The sequence below is a fragment of the Ciona intestinalis genome, chromosome 3 (assembly GCF_000224145.3).
Source record: "Ciona intestinalis chromosome 3, KH, whole genome shotgun sequence".
Taxonomy (NCBI): Eukaryota; Metazoa; Chordata; class Ascidiacea; order Phlebobranchia; family Cionidae; genus Ciona; species Ciona intestinalis.
Window position 1 is genome coordinate 5,018,876 of NC_020168.2, and position 21,624 is coordinate 5,040,499.

Consider the following 21,624-nt stretch of genomic DNA (forward strand, 5'->3'; position numbering starts at 1 on the left):
TAGACCCAAGATATCAAAATACCCACACGATGCAACAAGTGCATGTTAAAATAATTAAAAAAAACAAAATTTTTAATGAAGGTGTAGTAGGACGTAGCAGTAATTTCGGTCACTTTAACAGGGTTCAAACCTAAATGCTATTTCCTGCTGCCACTGAGCTCGAGTGTCCTTGGCAACATATGTTACACCTACAGTAATCACACTAACTCAGCGGCCATGTTTTATAGCCAAACAAATACAGAACTATCACCAACCAACTTACATTAGCTACTTGTTTAGACTTACACTAACTCATCGGCTATTTTTATAGCTAAACAAGTACAGAACTATCACCCAACCAAAACTTGCATTAACTGCTTGTTTAGACTAACAGTCTCCATTAACTTTGGTTTACTTTTTGACTAAAGTGTCCATCACGTGAATAAGGTAGGATACCCTTGAATTCCTCGACAAAAGGTAAACAAACAGCATCAATTCATAAAAAATAATACACATTGTTTGCCGTCAATTTCAACCTTTATTCTGTAAGTTGATAAATTACGCCACTATAGCAAACACACCATGTTAAACCCACGAAACAGGGCAAGGAAATTAATCATATCGGTAGCTTTACTACTTCATCTCGGGAAATTTGGAAACCATATTTCTGTTACGGTTGGCTTCTTGTTGGTCCCGAGAGTTATTTACAATGGTAGGATGATAGGGCCGTAATGTGACATCATAAAGGAAGAAGTTGAAGGCTGGTTTTTAGAGGTTTAGTGTTGCTTTCTTCGGAAAGAGCAACCTGGTAATAAAAATACCCATTAGTAGTAATATTAATTAAATATGAGATATATCAGGAACATGAAGATGCATACCCTCTGTCAGCCTTGCCCTTCCACCAGTTGGTTGGCACAGTACAGTTGAGCATCCAACACACAAAACAACAGTTTGTGCGTGACTAAAAACAGTTGTGATCTTATAACAACCTGTAAAGGAAACAAAATTTGTTAGTTTTTGCATCAATTCCTTACAGTCATACAAAGTACAGAAGAAAAAGCTCTGTAAGCTGAATGTAATTAACTATGCAGTACAATTGCACCATTGTACTGCATAGGTTTTTGTTAAAACTTTTAGGTATTTAGTAGGTCTCGGGGTTGCAGGAATTTCAGTTATTTTGATCTGAAACATCTCCAACATACTATGACCATACCAGTTTAATTAACAATATATTGTCACATTTTCCACTCATTTGGACGTTGCCGCTAATCGTTTGTGGTTAAAACACCTTTCAAAATTTTGCAACCGCGTAATGTTTTTACCAAAGCTCACAAAGCGAATAAGCCTTAACCGAAGCACAAAAACATTTGAGGTATTTGACCAAAGTTGTTGTTCAACTGGTATGGTCAATTGCCCTCTATCAAACAAAAAGAATGAAGTCCATGATTTCTTTACATGACTTGAAAATGCACCCACTAAACATTGCTTCTGTGAGATTATGTCAAAAACTGCAATATTCTGCAGACTGGATTTTTATGCTGTAACATACAGGTACTTTAGAAATATATACCTGGGCATTTAACGTCCATAAAATATGAATTAGGAGATTGTACAAGTCGCTTCTTCTTGTGTCTCCTCTTTTCTTCTTCGGGGGAAGGATGTAATATATCAATTGCCAACTACAAAATAAATAAACTTTTGTCAGATTGACATCCTTTATTAGTTGTTCTTAACAAGTGTTTACATAAGGTATGTGTTTAAATTAAGTTGACTTATTGTTACAATATATCTAGTTTTTATACCAGTATTTTATTACGAAATACCTTTCCAATGTGTAAATAAGGTTTGTATCTTTGTGTTGAAACAGTAGTAAGAGCTAATCAGAAATACAACTTTTTAAAATAGAACGTTTATTTATGATGTTGGGAAGACCTCAATATACAATAAATCTGCATTTTTTAATAAAATGACGCAGTGTAAACATAGGTTTTAATATTTTTAAGAAATAATAATAGCAAATATGCAATTTCTTACGTTAATAAGTCTCTAAAATCAAAGTTTATACAGAAAACTTACCGGCATGGCTGCTGTATTCAAGCGACAATTGGGAAAAGGATTACTCAGCGATTTTCTCCCGAACACATTGGTTGCGTCGATTCCCGGATGTAACTTTTTCACACAAATATTTGTTCTTTAGCACATAAGAAAAACAAATATTTTAATTTAATCTAGGAGAAAATAAATTAATTACCCTACTTTAATTTAATAAAATAATTCCTAAAGAAAAACGTTTCTGAACCCCAATTAAAATTTGCTGATTCATGTTACGACACAGCATGCCTATTCAAATGTTAACGATAACGTTTCTGACATGTTTATTATGAAATACGTATAGATTGCGTAGATATTAAATCAAATATGTACTATAATAAATATATACCAACACGTTTTTACACATAGGTCATCTTGAGTTGTGTAAGGCCTGTTTTCCGACAGTATATTATTTAAAATTCTTTACCAAATATGTCAGGGTATTTCTAATTGTATTTCTACATTATGCAGAAAAAAACGACACGTATACTGCTTGTATGTGAATCTGTGATAAACTAAACCAACCACTGCCGCTAATTCAATCATGTCGGGAAGAAGAAGAGCTTTGCAACGGGAGCCTGGGTCATCGGATGACGAAAGCAAAGGTTCTTTCCAAAAAAGGAGGAAAGTTACTGAATCTTCAGAAGAAATAGAAAGAAGATTGGAGTCCCTGATTTGTAGAGTGGGAGAAAAAAGTTCATCTTCCTTGGAAAGTAACCTCGAAGGTTTGGCTACTGTACTTGAAGCCGATTTGCCAAATTTCAAGTCGCAAATATTACAAATTCTTGTTTTGTGCTCCTATCAACTGCCAGAAAAATGCACAATCTACACAACCCTGGTTGGTTTGTTAAATGTTAGAAACTATAACTGTGGTGGGGAGTTTGTAGAAATGATGCTCCGTGAATTGAAGCGTCTTATTTCCACAAACCAATTTAAATTTGCTCAGTTTATGATCCAGTTTCTGAGTGATTTGGTAAATTGCAACGTAGTGACACCATCATCATTAATCGCATTGTTCAACAGCTTCATATCAATTACTCGCCAGGATAGTTTACAAAGTCGAAAAGATTGGTATGTTTATGCAGTGCTTGCATCTTTGCCTTGGGTGGGCTCGGCACTGTCTGAAAAGCATTCGATTGAGGTTTCAACAATATTTGAAAACATTCGAATGTACATTATCCACAGAGATAAAAGCCATAGAGAGTTTCTGCGCGTGTGGTCAACAGATGATCCTCACCCACAGGAAGAATATCTTGATTGCCTCTTTGCTCAAGTTTGCAAACTTCGGGATGATGGATGGATTGAAGATGTAATCATTCGTCCTTACAGAGCATTTCCAGTATTGGCAAATGCACTGCAACATGACCTGCCTGATTTTGTTGTGCCTCCCCACATTGCTGAAGGCTCAGTGTATCCAATACCACAAGTTATCTTCAGAATGTTTGATTACACAGATTGCCCTGAAGGTCCATTGATTCCTGGTAACCATGCAATTGAAAGATGGTTGATTGAAGAACAGTTAAGAAGCATTGTTCGCACCTTTAACTGTGATAAGAAAGAATGCGCATCAAGACTGCTCGGGTATCCAGGAAGAGACAAAGTTCCACTTAACCACATGATTGTAGAATGTTTGATGGGGGATATTTTCAGGCTACCAGAGTCTCCATACCCACTTGTAATGTATGCTGCTGTTTTCATTGAATTGTGCAAGCTACAGCCAAGTATGATGCCACAGGTTCTAGCAATTGCATCTGACATGATTTATGAAAGATTAGACACCATGAATATCACATGTGTTGATCGTTTCGTAAATTGGTTTTCTCAGCACCTGAGCAATTTCCAATTCCGTTGGACATGGGAGGACTGGAACGACTGTCTGTCCTGTGATCCTGCAAGTCCAAAAGCAAAGTTTGTTAAAGAGGTTTTGGAAAAGTGCATGAGATTAGCTTACTATAAGAGAATTAGTGATTCAGTACCACCAGAGTTTGCCCCACTGCTTTATAATGAGCCAAAAATATCATTCAAGTATGATTTTAAAAGTGGGCTGAATTTATCACAAGAAGAGCGTGCGGCTTACACTGCCTCACAAAGAGTTATAACAGCTATTAAAACTAAATGCAAAGATGATGAGCTAATAATTATACTGGAAGAAATCCATCAAGAAGAAGCCAGCACTGATGGAACCACATTCTGTTTACCTCGGTTGGAAGTTTTTCTTCAATCTTTGCTCTTTCTTGCCCAAAAATCATTCAGCCATTCATTCAGTGCTCTTTACAAATTCCATAAAGTATTGAAGTGGGCTGGAGATGGAGAGGAGGGGAAAATTGCTATACTGTCCATCACCAAAGATGTATGGAAGAATCATCCACAAATGATGTTGGTACTGGTGGATAAAATGATCAGAATGCAGATTGTGGATTGCGCTTCAGTTGCCAAGTGGTTATTTTCTCCCAAAATGGCTGACGACTTCACAAGATTGTATGTGTGGGAAATCATGCATTCAACAATTCGTAAAATGAACAAACATGTGCAGAAGTTAGAGGTGGAACTTACAGAAATGAGAGGGAAGTCCCAAATATCAGAGAAGAAATCCGAGGATGAAGAAGATGACATTATGAGGACATACAACATATTTGCTCCAAACCAAACTGATCTTCAGAGGATGCAGGATCAACTTGATGCAGCAAATGGGGAGCAGAAGAAGCTCTTCCTAATTATCTTCCAAAGATTTATTATGATTTTAAGCGACCATCTTGTCAGATGTGAGAGCAACAAGACAGCCTTCAATAGTCCTTGGTACAGAAACACAATCCAAAGATTGCAAGAAATATTTCTTCTGCACAAAGATACAGTAAAGAAGTACATGGCCACCATGGAGAATCTTCTATTTACAATGGATCTTGACACCAGGATTCTATCTGTGTTCAAGCAGTTTGCAAGCGTTGTAAATTGAAAAATCTTTTGTATATGTCACCTGTCTTCATGCCATGTAGTTCAGCCTGCACAAAATATTTCGTAAAATGTTTATTTCTCCTTGTAAATTTATTTCTAAAGTGAAATCGATTTCAAACTTCCTGCTTTTTGGTTCTGCTTTTAGATTAATCATTATGATGTGATTGTTCTATCAGTGCTGTAAATACAAACAAAATGTTAAGCCATACAACAAGACAAATGCTGTCATGCAGTTTTTGTAGCTCATATTTTTAACTCCTTTTCCAATTCTATAGTCAAATGATCCAATGTTGTAGGACATTACTGACATTATCAAGTAGCAATCTAGTAAGGATTGTCTGTAACTTTGCAATGGCAGGAGATGATGCAAGAAACAGGATGGTCTGGGTGGATTTGGAGGTTAACTTAATTAAATATAAACAAGTAACAAAGGATTAAACGAAGGATTTAAAAACAAATAATCACTAACTAAGTTACATGTAGCAGGCACATGGTGTATAAAATACCAACTGTCGTTTTCTGCCATGTAAGGATAAATAAGTTTAGTTCAAGACAATACTAAATATTTTGATGAAGACTATTGGATACATACCCAATATTCATAGGAAATGACTATAAATGTAATAAAAAATTACAAACATTGTAATCTGGCCAAAAATTACAAAGAACAATCTATTGAACTGAATTATTCAGTCTTGCATAACCTTGTTTACAATTTCTGTCACAGATGACTGGACTGGATGTGAACAAGGATCACATTTTAGAAATGGCTTGTTTAGTAACCGATGGCAACCTGAATGTGATAGCACAGGTTGGAGAATGGATTATTAAGTTTTATGAAATCTTTGATATATTTCTGTGTTTGATCAGGAAGAAGATCTTGTAATTCATCAGTCGGATGAAGTTTTGAATAATATGAATGAATGGTGCATCGAGCAGCATGGAAGGGTGAGGTTCTCTTTTACTCAAATTCTGTTCTGAAAAATTTTTAATTCCATTTTATCAACAGTCCGGTCTTACTGAGTCTGTTCGAAAAAGTATGATAACTCTCACACAAGCAGAAGATATAATGCTCAAGTTTATTCAAAAGGTAAAGTGTCTTTGTGTTATGATGCTAACAATACTCAAAACTGTATTTTCAGCACGCTCCATACAAAGTATGTCCACTGGCTGGTAACACCATCCATGCAGACAAGCGTTTCTTGGACCACTACATGCCTAGGTTTATGGACCATTTGCATTACCGAATAGTAGATGTTAGTTCCATCAAAGAATTATCCAAGTTAGTGGGACAAACCTTATTAAATATCTGAATCTTTCCAAAATAAGAAGCACTAATACATGTAACTTACAGGAGATGGTATCCTAACGTTCTACCGCCACCAAAAGGGTCAAGTCACCGGGCTTTGGAAGATATACTAGAAAGCATTGCTGAACTTAAATTTTACAGAAAAACCTTGTTCGTATGATATTCAAAAAATGAAAAACTCTTTTGTGTTTACCTTTCAAGGTTGTAATTTGAAGAGTGTAGGTTTTAAGTTTCATTTTGTTAACACAAGTTCCAGACTTTGTTCTTTTTATACAATCATTTTTTTGTTAAATTCTACATGGTTTATGTGTATGCCTGTCCCAGCAAGTGATTTGTACAAAAAGTAGAAACTAGAAAGTTTAAGTAGAAATGTAACATACCAGAAGAAAAACGCGATACTTAAAACAGTGCTGTTGCACAGCAAGAAAGAATAAGAAACTCAATTAACATGCTACTTGTAAAGGACCTCTGCACAGTTAGTTTTGCTTGTATGGTCTATCTAAAATGAAAATTTCTGTTTTAAATCATTGGCAGTGTAAAACAGTTAATGTAGAATATGGTCTCCAAATGGCCATTATTAAAAATATCTTTGTCAAATAGCTTGTGTTTTTTAACTGAGCGCTACCAACCGCAGTAAAAAAAGTTGTAAACATGAAATAGAAAATAAGAGAATCAAGTGCAAGTGATAAGGAGATTTAAACCAATGCAGAAACTGATACTCTTTTGATTAAAAATTCAGCTTGCATTCAACATTTTTCATTGCAATGTGAACTTTTTGAAGTACAAGCTTGTGAAGTATATGAATTAGAATTGGTGTCTTCAATGATAGTTCCCGTAATCTCAGAACGACAGAATGGACAGCAATCCACAATCTCTACACATCTACTGCATATTCCACTAAATATAAAAAAACAAGCACTTTTAAAAATGGAGCAAAGCACCACAAACACAAGATTTATTTTATAATGTATATATTTCATCCACACTTCTACTGCTACTAAGCTGTGATGACTTTCTTACTCATCTGAATTCTTGATGAGAAAATTCCTCTAAGAAGTGCTGAGCTTAGTTTACTCTACTGTATAACTTCTAGTTAAACTGGAGAACTGTTATTTCCCTAAAGTCAATTTTACTCCTATGTCCTTCATAATTGAGCTGCTGGACTTTAACTACGAATTTTGCAAAATGGTGATAGACCTCATTTCTAGAAATAAACTATAATAAAATGAATTTATTTTGTAGAACATACCTGTGTTTACATGGCAGTATAGTGGTGTTGGCTTTCAAATCACAGCATAGGTCACACTGGTCAGCCCTAAATTCACTTAACTTTATCAACTCCAGTTTTTTGTGTCTAAAAGTTTAAAAGATATTAGTAACAGCAAAAATAAATAAGCAGTTAAATTCCTACATAAATTATAAAACCTTACTTTGGCAATATGAGTTTCTCTTCAGCAGTGAGGGTAGCATGGTCGTTAAAGCACGAATATTCACGATCAAGAGGTGGAAATTTGAAAGGTTTTGCACCAAAGTTAAAAATGCACTGTTGGTGTGACATAAAACTGGCGGCAGCGAAAAAACCCTCCCTATAGAAAAAAAATGTTCCAGTTTAAATTTATTAAATGTTGTATTGACAGCAGGTTTGATTTAAAGGCGTCGCAAGAATTATTTTTAAAGACCTATACCCTAGTTGTATTGAAAAATGGGTGTTCAAATATGGAATAAACCTAATTCTGACGATATAAAAAAATAAGCGGCTTACCGCAGGCTGAGCAGTTGACATATGACATCTTAATATTAACGACGTTAATTATTGGTAAAAAGCATGGTTGATAATAAAAATAATGGTAATAACAAGAATAACAAGCTTTTATTGAACCAATTAGACTATTTGGACTGTTTACTACAAATCCGTTACCATGCAATAAATATATCTTGATGTAACTTACTTTGCATGATTGAAGATACCACCTTCTGAAGGCAGTGGGTCTCCATTAAGATAAAATATCACTTGGTTTTTTTCAAGGTCAAGCAACAAACCCAGTATGTCACCCTCTCTCCATGCAGGATGGATATGTCGTCTACTTTGTGCTTGGTGCCAATATAGTTGCCGGCAGCCATCATAGGCACAGCTGTATTCATCATCTCCTATGCCATACCCATCCTGTATGTATCATATTAACAATATTGAGATGTGAACAATTATCTGTGCCAAAATATATATCAAATATGTGAGCAAGTATCTGTGCCGAAATATATCAAAAACACAGAAAACCATTTGTGTTGCTATATATCAAAACCCAATTAAAAAGAGAATTATATATCAGTGATGATTTTATTAGGAACTAACAAAAAAAAGACAACACAAAATGTTGTTTTGCTTTAAACACCAAATTAAATTTTGAAAAATGTCTTACGTAGTTGAAAAATTTGCTTTTTTTTGTTGCCCAGCCAATCTGCATAACACCAGGTGTTATGATGGTAACCTCATAATACCAGACACCAGAATTTACACAGTATGTACAACGAACGGACTCAAACGAGGAAGCATCTGAACGTGCCTGTCAATTCAAAACGTCATCCATTCCTTATAGTTATAACTTCAAGAATGATTCACTAAACACAATTGCAAGCATAAACCAAGATATACAGTCCTTACATAAATATTATTTATAGCGTTAAGACAAACAAAAGGTATATTGCAGACATGCTCGTTCATGACATAAACCATGGAAGTGATAATTGCTCTTACAACAGTGTTTATACTAACATATCGGAAGTATTATTCTATACATGAAATAAAGTCTGGCCTACAATTTTACCTCTAAGCCATCGGCTGATAATTTAAGATATTCACTGACGTCATTGTGGTTTAGCATGGCATTTATGTTGTTCAGTGAGACAGACTCATACGACAATGGGCGCCCTTCGACGATAACTATAAGTAACAAATACGTAAATTTGATTAACAATGAGGTATATGTACTAGCAATAAAATGGAGAATTTCCATTAACCTAAGCTTTTACGTACATTATTTTAAAAAACTAAACCAAAATTCCCCTTTTAAAATTATAATTAATGGTTGCAGTGTTTTAGGGTAAAAATGTCGCAAATAAAATAACAATAATAACATCAAACAGCACCATTTGAATTTATTAAAATTTTATGAAGTTGTTATAGCTAACCAGGCGTCAGGTTTTAAAAACTTGGAGTTGAAGCGCTATCGGAATCGCCTATAAGTATCAGCCTATCGTTAACCACTCGCCTATGGTTGTTAACCCATCCTTGAACTTGAAGTAATGCAGTCCATGTTTATGTAAGTTGGGCAGTTGGCACCAGTGGCTAGAGCATTCCATTTATTGTTATTCAGGCATTACAAAGCAGGAAGCAGCTATCAATAGTTACTGTGTAATGTTGATCAATGCTCTTTTCTTAAAATCCAATATTAGAACACAGTGTGTAAATTATACGTGACACAATTCGTGCCCACGCATCACAAGGTAAACAAGTCAAACAACAATCACAATACAAATCATAGATGCACTTACAAGCATTGTCAAGTAACCAGCGAGCTGAGAATCCAACCTGGCACTTCTTGTAATCTGAAGATTCTGTCCAATCTTCAAGTGCCATTAACTTAGCTCTGATTTCAGTGGCATTAATTTTGTCCTTGTTAGTGCCTGGAAAATAAAGTGTTGATATTTGATAATATATCTAATTATGTGAAGAGACAATGCTTAAATAAAAAAATACTGGGTAAAATACTTATAAGTGTAAGAGTTTTTAAAGTACAGGTATACTATACATATTTTTAAAATGCCCAATTAGGGAAAATAGAAAGGTAGAAAAAATGGGTTAAAACAGTTTAGAAGCTGTATGTTTTAATGCAGATAGTATGTCATTTCGTTACAAAAATTGTACAATTTTAAAATCACTGGATCCTGGCTTAAAACTGAAAGCTCATAAAAGTATGCTTTAATGTTGAAAAACTAAACAATGTCTTAATATATATAAAAGCCCCGTATAAAAGTTTTACAAAAAAAATTAAAACACTAAATACATAAAAAATTGAGGCAAAAACAATACCTGTTTGTGCAAACTTTTCCAGGGCAATAAGAGAGTACAAAATATTGACCACTGGAATATGTACGCCATTAATTGTTTGTTCCAGTCCACACATAAAGTATTCAAGTGTGTTTTGTGTAAGTATGGTGGCACTTAATGGACCTGCCAAACTTTCAGCTAGATGTCCCAGGACTGCACATACATTTCTAAAGAAAAAAGTTTGTAATTCCACAAGCATTATTATTAAAGAAATGATAATGACCATACAATACTTTAATAATGTCTAAGGTGACATTGCTAAAAATGCAGTTACACTAATAATTGTTAAACATAGAGATCCCCTTCGATTAATAGGGCGAATGAATTATACTATAGCTGCTGAGTTAAAGCTATTATAATCCTAAAATTGCAGTGCTAAAACATAATATTCCCCTTGTTCCAAAAGCTGGAGTAACCGCCACCTTTAATGTTACACCTAAAGTAACCATGTATTTCCCATAAAATCTTTAATATTTTAAGTTAACCTGTGACGTGCACATTTATCTGTGTTGCGCCCATGCATGAATTCATCTGCAGCTTTTTCCCACGACAAATTCAAATCGTTGACCAATTTCATAACACCTTGCTATTATAAAACAAAAGAAATGGTTAAAATAATAAAAACTAGCTTACAAATGAAACCAAAAAAAGGGAACCAGGGTGGCTAGAAACCAACCCTTTTAAAAATAAACATATATTATACATGGAAAATAACATATTATATATGTGTAACATAATTTTACTTCTACATTCGATCACACTAACTAAGAAATGGGAGTCATGAGACCTACGACATTATACCAAAATGACAGTCCTTAACACTCTGTGTTAAAAAAAATGTACAGAAAGCATTGTTTAAAATGTATGATCAACAGATATATGCAAACCTTTGGTTAACTTAAGTTAGTCCAAAGTACGAAGTACAGTAGACTTACCTTTGTAGGCAAAGGGCAATGATCAATGAAGAGAGTGATTGCAGATGGACCCAATGCATTATCCAAGGGCACAGCTCTAATAAGAGATAAAAGAACCATGTTCCAACCAGTCTCTGTAATAATATGCTAATATTATAAATTCCCAGATTTTTAATTTTTACCTGTTAAAATAGTAATTGGAAAATAACAGTAACATGTTTTAATGAATATTAGGTAAGGGAAAATCACTGGTAGCAATATAGAGTGTTACGTTGCCAATACTATATTTAGACAGCATGTAAGAAAATAATCTGAATCATTTTCTGGCTAACTACATTAAGGAGTGTAATACACTTAGTTATGATGCATCATAAGAAAACTAATCTAGTGGTTACTTTTCATGCACCTAGCAACCACATTAGTAATAAGCCTACTCACGTGAATATATAAAGTTATACACATATTTTTAAGACATTGAAAAGCAAGATGAACTTGGCAAATTCAATTTAGTTATGAATACAGTTCAAACTTAGTCTGTGGCTACTGTAACAGTAACGGTTATTAAAGCAATACAACTCATATTTGATGTGCACCAACTTAGAAACAAAAAAAAACAATACCTTACCTCCATTTGCCCAAAATCTGAACATTCGCATTCGTAATATTAGAGTAGTGCCACTGAAAAGGTAAACATATAAATATTAATGTAAAATATTGAGAAAAGAAGATCCAGGTTTTAGGATAACATATCTTAATGCCAAAACAATAAACAACAACACTTGATAAAATATTCGTTTTTACAAGCAACCATCCACTGCATTCAGTACACCTACTTCTCAGCTGAATTTCGTAGCGTGCTTAAAGTGTCAATAACATGTTTATCAAGCTCTTCATCTGTTAATCGACATAAAGACCAAGTAGGCTGAGTATCTCGGTTTCTTCTTGATGCTCGATTTCTCAAATTATCCCAACGGGAATCTGAAAATTAAATTTTCATAATCAATTAAAATGAACATAACACGCGTACATGTCGGATTATACAAAACTACTTTGTTATTATTGACCTTGTTTGTTATTGATTTTTGCAGCAACATGGTAGCCAATTTTACAGCTTAGGAATAAAACTATAGGACTTTTTTTGTGTTTTATATAAAGTCAAAACAACATAATAAAAAAAATATAAAACTTTCAAAACAGTATCCAAACCTGACAAGTCATGTTTAACAAAAAATAAACAACCTAATACTAAGGTTATATATGGTTGAGGTGGAAAAGCAATAGGAACTAGGAATCAGATACAGTAAGACCAACTTCTAAAAATTTTTAGCGTTAGTGCCTTAGTGGTTATGGGTTAAACTTACGGGCTATAAAAAGGTTTTAAGAGTCTTGGGGCCGTTGGTTCTAAGTTAAGAATCACTGGCTTTGAACAAGTAATTTTCTGTGTGTAACCCCTAGGACTAACCCATATATGTAATAGCTTAGTATACGTAAAAAGCAGCATAATATAAAACCTTGGTCTATGGATGCAGGTAATTATCGAGTTGTACTCAAACCAAAGATATTACAGAACATATTATTTTTATCGGTAAGTACGAACAAAGAAAAGAAAATTGGCAGAAAAATAACCAATTGTTTTGAACATGTATCAAATTAGTTTATTTAAGTTTATTATACTACTCAACAAATATGGTTCACTTTCAAAAACTAACTTACGAGATGGATTATTTGAAGTACCAGTGGCCCCATTATTGTTATTGATGACCAGCATGTAAGGTCCATCTTCATCATCTAATTCTGTTGGCCTTGTTCCCAACCGTTGAAGAGGTGTTCGCTGCTTACGATAACAATTCCCCATATTTTATAACATACCTCTGCAAAATATAGAAGAACACTGATCAAAAACAGGATTAAACATTAATAAGAGATGAACTGTAGCCGAATTTAAACTACATAGAGGCTACAGTATATGTAATAAGCTTTGAACGTAACCACGAAGCCAATAGAACATTTATACGTATACTTCAAGATTATAAAAAAGCGGTCTATACTATAACCTCTTTACTATGGCTATTCTATGTTGTATACACTTCGTTAGACCTGCAACCGTTTCATTTCTGAACTAAACTTGTGACTGCACATTTCGTTTTAGGTTAGCATTTGCGAGAATTGAATGAAAAAGCTTACCGGCGCTCACGTAGTTGTCATCACACTACCAATCATGACATCACAATAATATAGCGCTCACTTTAATTGCGTCACTTTTGGACAAAGAAAGAAGTCTGAAGGGAAAATCCTTTTAAGGAATACACACCGCGCTCTAGCGGAGATTACTTGTCAACAGCGTGCATTTAGAATTGTCAAAGTTTACCTCAAGTTATTATCGCAACACAATATGTTAAGTATGCAATATCATTATTAAATTTATTTATTTAGATAATATTGCTATAAACACCACTCACAAGTCGTTTTGCCACATGTGAACATGCTTTAGGCTTTACCTACACTTAATAACGTAAACCATAGAATTATTAGGTAAAACAGAACAGTTAGAACTTCAACGTAGTCCAGAAACTGAATTTGTAAAAAATCATATATGAAGTCTCTACACCAAACCCTAAAATAAACTAAATCTCAAAGACACACGCTTATCGTATCATTAAAACACATATACTAATGAGTTGGTGTAAGTTTGCACCCCCAAGAAACTACAATTAGGGTCAATATTACTTTAACTGCTTTAGCTAGTCTTACAGCTGTAAATAAATAAACTTCCTGGAGTGCAAAACACAACAATCATAATTTGAGTTTTGATGTTTGGTCACAACACAATATCTCAAAAGGGTATCAGCATAATATTAAGGTAATTTGAAATGCAGAAACAAAATTAACTAATGAGAACTTGGATGTGACATTTACACATAGCCAATACTGGCTAGGCAGGACTACAATTAAAACCAGTGTGCACATTAAAACAATATCGTACATTCGCACTCCTCAATTTATATTTGATACTAAAATGAGCCAGCTGTTCCATAAAGGTATCAGTAGAAATTGGTTGGTTCAAACAGGAAAGTGAGTAATGTGAAAAACACAAAACAAGAGGAGCACAAGGGAGAATGAATCAGTTAAAAATTCGCATTTTTAAACCAAACACTACTTTTGTGTAAGCGTGCAATGGTTTTTATATACAAAAAAAAATTGCCTACAATTTAATCAGAAGTCATAAGTTAAATATTTTTTTAACATTTAAAGCCCAGGTATATACATTTTTTATCGAACTCAAAAACAAATAGTTAATGCTGACACTCTAGCACAATAGTGAGGTTGTGGGAGATTTAGACCTTCATGGAAATGCTAATTTATAAGATAGAATTTCTGACAAAGAACTTGGAATTTTTGCACAGCTGGGAACTAAAATGTCCAACCATATAATTACACCAGTGAAAGAACCAGGTACATGTAAATTGAGTGACAGAACCAAGACCAACGGGACATAGATGTTTTTATTTTAGTGAGTTTGGCACTGCATCCCTCTTCCGTGAGGACCATCCTCATCATCTTCGTCATAAGCGTTTCTTCCAGATGATTTGGATCGATGGTTAGGATCGCATCTAAAGGTAAATAGTGTTAGAGTGTTTAATTTGCTATACAGATATAAATTATGGTGGTATCCGCACAGATGGGGTGGATAGTTTCACTTGTGAACAAAACCCCGGTAAAGCACTAATTTTTTCTGACACCTTTTTGTAAAATGCCAAATATGTACCATTACAGGCATGGTTTAAGCTTGTACCCGTTTAAGCAAAATTCACAAGTGGTTAAAAAACTTACTCTTGCAAACTGACTTCTTCCATATCATCAGTGATGATTACTTCTTCCTTACTTGGAAGAAGTTTTTCCAATTTTTTAATACTATCAGGAGTGATCCAATTGTTCTCTGGGAAATTCACTTTGAACTGAATGATCAAACGACCTTTCTGGAACGGATCTCGATATATTGGCATGCCTTCTCCATGTACACATTTAATGTCCGCATACTTTATCACTTCACCTGGAAAGAGAGTGTTATGTCTTAAAAGAGGATGTGGAGAATGTAAAGTTTAGGAAAGTTAATGTAAGAGTTAAATTTTTAAACTGCACACTAGCAAATTAATGTGTCGCATATTACAAAAGTTGTATTCAGTCATCTATAACCTAATGTAAACATTAATGATATTAAAACACAAACATTCATACCAGGAAGAGAGGTGACAACAATATCTCTGCCATCTAATGTTCTAATCACTCGTGAGAATCCACACAACGCTTCACTGATGTTGATGTCCATCTTCATCAACAAATCCTCATTTTCTCTGCATTTAAAAAACAATAAGACCTCAAAACAGTTTAGTAAAAAAATCTCCCAGATAACACACACATTTTAGGCTTAAGAGTTTGAGTTTAAATTTTTTTAAAAAATATAAAAAAGCTTGGTATAATTAAAACTACCGGATTACAAAACACATTTTAGGCTCAAGAGTTTGTATTTAGAATTTTATAAAAACAATAAAAAACTAGGTGATAATTAAAACAAGGTGCATTTTAGCTGTAATTGAATGCATCGTAATAACCTGTGTAAAGTGGGATGCTCTTTTTCGACGAGAACAATAACCACATCCCCTGCTTCAAGTCCAGGTTCTTGGTCTCCTTCACCATGAAAGACAACCTTTTGACCTTCATTCATACCTGAAATATAAAACAAGGTCAATTTAAAATAAACATAATAGGTTGCTTAAAATTGCTTGTACCTAGTGTAAACACTAAACAGCAATGGCCTAGTGTAAAGTGAAGTTTAAAAACACAATTGTATTTTTTTCCTGTAACAGCTAATTAGCTCATCCTAGCCAGCTGTTAAATTCTCACCCTTATCAACATGAACTTCCAAAATTTTATTTTGTTTCACAACTTTCTTTCCGTGACAAGTCTTGCAGCGATCCTTGGCGTTAATCCTTTCTCCCTTTCCATCACAGTCACGGCATGTGGACTGAATCTAGGATTTAAACACAGCTGACAGGATATTCAACATAATCCATAACATTTGTGAAGGATAAGTAGCAAATATCCCTCTTAACAATACAGTGAACCATTACAGAACAGGCTTTTTACATTTTCATTTTTAAAGAACCATTACACAGAAGACCTTTCAAATAAACAAAGTAACATACCTGCTGCATCATTCCTGGGCCAATTTGTTGAATTCTCACTTGGATACCATTCCCCCTGCAAGTCATACACTTGCTTACTGCCCCTTCTTTACCCCCACGTCCATTGCATTTATCACAAATAACATTTTTCTGAAGAGAAAGTCGTTTTGTGGCTCCATTGTACATATCTTCGAGTGATACACGAAGTTGATGAACAACATCTTTGCCTTTAGTTGGCTGACGGCTTCTTGATCCTGAAAAGTTAGGTCATAGAAAACAGTCATACATACAAAATGCACACTACTACATGTTACATCGTTATATATAAATATATATATATTTAAAATTAAAAAAATCTTTAAAAAACCATTAAGATAAAAAAGGTATTGGTATTTTGACAATATAGCATAAAATTAAGTTCAACAATCTTTAAGGGTAGTCGCCAATCTGTTAGGAATTGTTCGAATAAGGGATGTGGCAAACCAAATCTAAACGTCACATTTTTCACAGCACCGGTAAAAAAGGACCAAAAGCAAATCCGCTTGCCATTACTGTAATATATTGCACGCAATAGCAAAGGGTATCTAAAAAAAAAGTGATCATACTAAAATGTATATACTGGACAAGCAAACTTGATTTTCTCTACAAATAATTTTGATTCTTTGAAAGTTTTCCCTATGGCTGTAAATAATTAGGTGAAAAGAATGTTGATTTTGTCGCTTTAAAATGATATGGGAAAACAAAATTGATTCAATTTACCTCCGCCACCAAAAAACATGTCAAAAAGATCATGTGCCGAATGGAATCCTCCACCTCCGCCACTTCCCTCTTTAAGTGCTTGATCACCGCCTTCATCATAAATTCGACGTTTTTTAGGGTCGGATAAAACTTCGTACGCATAGGAGATTTCTTTAAACTGTAAAAATAAAAAAAAACTTTTAAAAACGGCACTAAAACAGGAAAATTTGTTTTTTTTTTATTTTTATAACTCAGTTAGATGTATGAAAGTCAAACCTTTTCTGATGCAGCTGGATTGTCTGGATTTTTATCTGGGTGAAATTTGATTGCTTGTTTACGATAAGCCTTTTTTAGTTCCGGATCTGAGGCTGATGAAGATACACCCAGAACATCATATAACTTGGTTTCTTTCACCATTTTCAGGTTTTTTAAGTTTAAAAAAATTGGTTATTGAACAAATTTTACAAATTACCTGCTAAATAGCAAGTTACACAGTTTAGTAATGAAAATATATAAATTCATACGTAAGTTAAAAAAGACGGTAAACTTATGTGATTAACGGCTGTTAATAACGCAGCTAAAACTAATAGCCCAAATTAATTAACCTACATAAATTTAATACTGACAAATAGAGACACAACCGACTAACAAAGAAACCAAACGTAACTGAAAATGTCCGCGGCGTTAACCATGCCAGAAAAGTCTTGAAATGGAGCGCTAAAGAGTAAGCGATCTGAATCGGGGAGCTTTCGCTTACTGTTTGCTTGTGTATTGAAAAACAATTCATTTACTTTACCTCTTGTTTTTGAACATTATGTAAACTACAACTTTTAAGTATGTAATTTGCAAAGTATAAAGAACTTATTTGAAGACGTGGTCGACATTTCAAACAAAAGTTAATACATGTTCAGAAAAGTGAAGCGCAAATAAGACGATAAAAACTTAGTAGAAGTACATAACAACAAATAAAACAAAAAAATCATTTTACAAACATATTTGTTCCAACAAATTCCAATATAAAGTGCAGTAATCGCGAGTCAAAAAATGAAACTAATATAAGATTTCTATGTTTCTTTGGGCGTTAGGTTATGATCATAATGCTCTGACGTAATAAAGAAATAGTCACACGTCTGAATTGCTTATGTTTGGTAGGCCCGACGTCATAAAATGTGGCGCTCAATACTGATTACGGCAGCACGGACATCGATATGTTTATGATATGTTTTATTTTGCAGACTTTTAGCAGTTAAATTTAATTAAATTTCAGATTTTTGTAATTATTTGCGATGTCGTATGCTTACCTATTTAAATACATCATCATCGGTGATACTGGTAAGCTGTTTGTTTTTATATAATAAACGTATTTTTTATTTACTAGGAGGACATATACAAAGATATACGTACGTTGTTTTGGGCTTGCATAAATATCCCAAGTGTGTGTTAACTATTATTTACGTTGTTTCAGGTGTCGGTAAATCATGTCTGCTACTTCAGTTTACCGACAAAAGATTTCAACCAGTTCACGATTTAACTATAGGTATGTAACATCAATTTTATTGTCCATGTAAGATGTAACCCACTTTGTGAAAAATCCATTCCAATAACCAATATTCAATCTTTCTAGGTGTTGAGTTTGGTGCAAGAATGATAACAATTGATGGGAGACAAATAAAGTTACAGATATGGGATACGGTATGAAACTTCGAAACAACATGTGGTTACTACTAGGTTGACCGTATCATGAGTAACTTAGTTAGTTTGGACACGAATAACATCTATATCAGACTTACATAAGTTTTTTTTTAACAAAGCTTTTTTATGTTTACTTGCAGGCTGGACAAGAATCCTTTCGTTCAATCACACGATCATATTACAGAGGAGCAGCGGGAGCTCTACTTGTTTATGATATTACTCGGTGAAAAATCTGTTCCATTTATATCGACCTCCCCAAAATAATTTATGTAGACGTTTCAAAAAAACTTGCCTTTTTACTGTTAAAATTTAATTCATTTCTTAAGAAATTAAACTTAAGTTAATATACCAGTATACAAGTATGTTTAAATGTTGGTACTTCTATAGGAGAGATACATTCAACCACCTCACAACTTGGTTGGAGGATGCAAGACAACATTCTTCCTCAAACATGGTCATCATGCTGATTGGTAACAAAAGGTAAATTGTGAAATGAATATCTGCCACTCTAAAGAACATTTACTGAGTAATATTGCTCCCTTTGTAATTAAAGGCAATGGTCAGAAATCAGAATATTAAAGTGTAACAACACTGTATTTACTATGTAGTGATTTGGAAGCAAGAAGAGAGGTAAAAAAGGAGGAGGGTGAAGCATTTGCACGAGAACATGGGCTTATATTCATGGAGACCTCTGCTAAAACAGCTGCAAATGTTGAAGAAGTAAGTATGACTGACATTTTTGATTTAAATTGAACTTTTTATAACCTATATTTTCTCACTATAACATGCTTCTCTAAGTACCTGTTAACCCCGTTTAATGAGTTCAAATAAGTAAAAAGGAAGAATTTTTTTACAACTTACAATGTAGCCTATCATGTTAAGTGGCCAAGCTGTTCAAATAGATTTGAGTGGACAGTTTCCTATAAAAATTGTTCAATACGTTTCATATTTTGGACTTTGGTAATACATTTTTTGTGTTTCTTTTGAATATGGTAGAAGAGAAAATACAAATCTGTTTAAGATGCTTTATAATGTGTGTAAGACAACAACAGTGCCCTGATTCTTGTTAATTGTGGATAATACATTTTGATTACTATTCATCAGTGTCTGGTGCCATATGTCCACTTACCATCCCATTAATTATGTATTATCCTGCACTAATCTTAGCTGTGGGCAATATGCTTGCCCTTCAATGAACACGCCATTTTTCTACATATCATACACATCTAATTGGTTTAGTTCTATTTTATCTTGTTTTTAATATATTATTCAAGCAGGCCTATTTTCTAGTAATTTTTATTGATCAGTTCCATTATTGCTTTTTTTAAGCCTGCATTATTTTAGCCCTCAGTGATTTCTGTATTGATTTTTTGTTGCTTCTTATTTTAGGCTTTCATCAACACAGCAAAGGAAATCTATGAAAAAATACAAGAGGGAGTCTTTGACATTAACAATGAGGTTGGATCATATTTAGGTTATGGTTACTATTGTACAATGTTTATAAAAACATGTTACCTTTATTCTGTTCAGTTAACACTCATGATAATTTATAAGCGACCTCCATTTTTCTATTTCCCATCTTTTTACTATGTTAATTAATGACTCTTGTATACAGTGTCTGTTATGTTTAAAATATCATTTATTGGTGGTAGAAGAATAACTGGTGAAGTTAATATTCTAAATATTGGTATTTTAATCCAGGCAAACGGCATAAAACTTGGACCTCAACATTCACCTGCATCAGGGGGTAGCGGAAGTAATCGACCGCGACAGTCTTCTGATGGAGGTGGATGCTGCTAATTATTATTCAATGCAAGCTACTGATATGGGTGCTGAAAGACGCTGGTACACACCATTATTATGCTTATATTATGCGGTCCATGGTTGTGCAGAAAAAAACATGTTTTCTGGTATGTGCAATTCCTTTCTTACTCATAAAATCTTCTTCACAGCAATTTTTAAGTTCCTATGCTGTGCTCATTCACCCATGCAACTCTTTGAAGTGATGCAACTTTTTTGTTAAAGTTGACTTTCTGTGCCACAATGTAAATCAAAGATGTGACCAATTTAGTTGTAGATCTCTTAGATAGATGGAAAATGTAGATTGCACTTTGTGACCAATATGTACATTCTAATTTGATTATTTGGTGTAATAATTTCAGAACTATATTTTCAGTTAAACAAAACAAAAATCTTAACCAAAATATCAGACATTTAAAGCTTGGTTCGCAAAACATTGCTGGTTCTAATAAGTAATCGTTTTGTACACATTTGATAGAAACTGTGTACTGACATGCTTTTTTGACACGTGTACATAGCGGCGTTATTGTTGTCTCATAGATTTCCGAATATTTATTGTATGTTTTAGACACTATTTTGTCCAATTGTTGTACCCAGTAAACCTTGTATTGTGGTTATGAAAGTGCCATTATCAACGAATGTCTTATTTTCGAAAGATAACAGTATATAAACTTAATTTGGATATTAACTATTATTGCCATTTTTCATGACCATTTAGGACTACAAACAACAAGTAAATTTTGTAACTAACCAGATTTCAAAATATGATTCGTGTGCCCATTACTTCGTCACCCATTTGTAAAATACTTTCTTCGTGGGTGCTTCAGAGCAGTCTTAATAAAATGTTTTGATGTTCATTGA

At 33.8% G+C, this 21,624-nt stretch overlaps 4 protein-coding genes and 1 non-coding gene across 7 annotated transcripts; 3 read left to right on the top strand and 2 right to left on the bottom strand.

Annotated features, from left to right (window-relative positions):
- Window positions 1-497: 497 nt before the first annotated feature.
- Window positions 498-13,647, bottom strand: zf(ring)-26 (zinc finger protein). Of its 3 annotated transcripts, XM_009859661.3 has the most exons (17): window positions 13,535-13,630; window positions 13,064-13,221; window positions 12,184-12,328; window positions 11,976-12,028; window positions 11,372-11,484; window positions 10,922-11,022; window positions 10,419-10,603; window positions 9,881-10,012; window positions 9,154-9,269; window positions 8,749-8,892; window positions 8,281-8,495; window positions 7,762-7,917; window positions 7,581-7,685; window positions 2,056-2,170; window positions 1,550-1,658; window positions 858-968; window positions 498-784 (listed from the first exon to the last, which is right to left on the bottom strand). In XM_009859661.3, the coding sequence occupies exons 2-17, from the start codon at window positions 13,203-13,205 to the stop codon at window positions 756-758; spliced, it is 1,971 nt and encodes a 656-aa protein (XP_009857963.1). In that variant the 5' UTR covers window positions 13,206-13,221; window positions 13,535-13,630; the 3' UTR covers window positions 498-755.
- Window positions 2,543-5,297, top strand: LOC100187372 (nuclear cap-binding protein subunit 1-A-like). The gene has a single exon (XM_026833654.1). The coding sequence runs from the start codon at window positions 2,615-2,617 to the stop codon at window positions 5,021-5,023; it is 2,409 nt and encodes an 802-aa protein (XP_026689455.1). The 5' UTR covers window positions 2,543-2,614; the 3' UTR covers window positions 5,024-5,297.
- On the top strand, window positions 7,333-7,398 carry LOC113474155. The gene has a single exon (XR_003395807.1). It is a non-coding gene; the product is annotated as a small nucleolar RNA SNORD61 (small nucleolar RNA).
- A 496-nt stretch (window positions 13,648-14,143) lies between the features above and the next one.
- On the bottom strand, window positions 14,144-17,754 carry LOC100186653 (dnaJ homolog subfamily A member 1-like). Its single transcript, XM_002131962.5, has 8 exons — window positions 17,548-17,754; window positions 17,293-17,449; window positions 16,555-16,787; window positions 16,253-16,379; window positions 15,961-16,075; window positions 15,587-15,702; window positions 15,182-15,401; window positions 14,144-14,961 (listed from the first exon to the last, which is right to left on the bottom strand). The coding sequence occupies exons 1-8, from the start codon at window positions 17,686-17,688 to the stop codon at window positions 14,859-14,861; spliced, it is 1,212 nt and encodes a 403-aa protein (XP_002131998.1). The 5' UTR covers window positions 17,689-17,754; the 3' UTR covers window positions 14,144-14,858.
- Window positions 17,755-18,517: 763 nt separating this feature from the next.
- On the top strand, window positions 18,518-21,620 carry rab2 (GTP-binding protein rab-2 homologue; the record flags this gene model as incomplete). The annotated part of the gene is given in 9 exon segments (NM_001032460.1): window positions 18,518-18,603; window positions 18,737-18,808; window positions 18,896-18,963; window positions 19,104-19,186; window positions 19,351-19,443; window positions 19,572-19,683; window positions 20,353-20,387; window positions 20,390-20,421; window positions 20,665-21,620. Coding segments are annotated over 8 exon segments (528 nt in total). The 3' UTR covers window positions 20,409-20,421; window positions 20,665-21,620.
- Window positions 21,621-21,624: the final 4 nt, after the last annotated feature.

Excerpts from the sequence above, each read along its gene's own strand:
- LOC100186653 (XM_002131962.5), bottom strand. The coding sequence starts at position 17,688 with ATGGTGAAAGAAACCAAGTTATATGATGTTCTGGGTGTATCTTCATCA. Across the intron at positions 15,703-15,960 it reads GAGCATCCCACTTTACACAG|AGAAAATGAGGATTTGTTGA; the intron begins GTTATTACGATG and ends TTTTAAATGCAG. Across the intron at positions 14,962-15,181 it reads GAAGAAGTCAGTTTGCAAGA|ATGCGATCCTAACCATCGAT; the intron begins GTAAGTTTTTTA and ends ATTTACCTTTAG.
- LOC100187372 (XM_026833654.1), top strand. The coding sequence starts at position 2,615 with ATGTCGGGAAGAAGAAGAGCTTTGCAACGGGAGCCTGGGTCATCGGAT.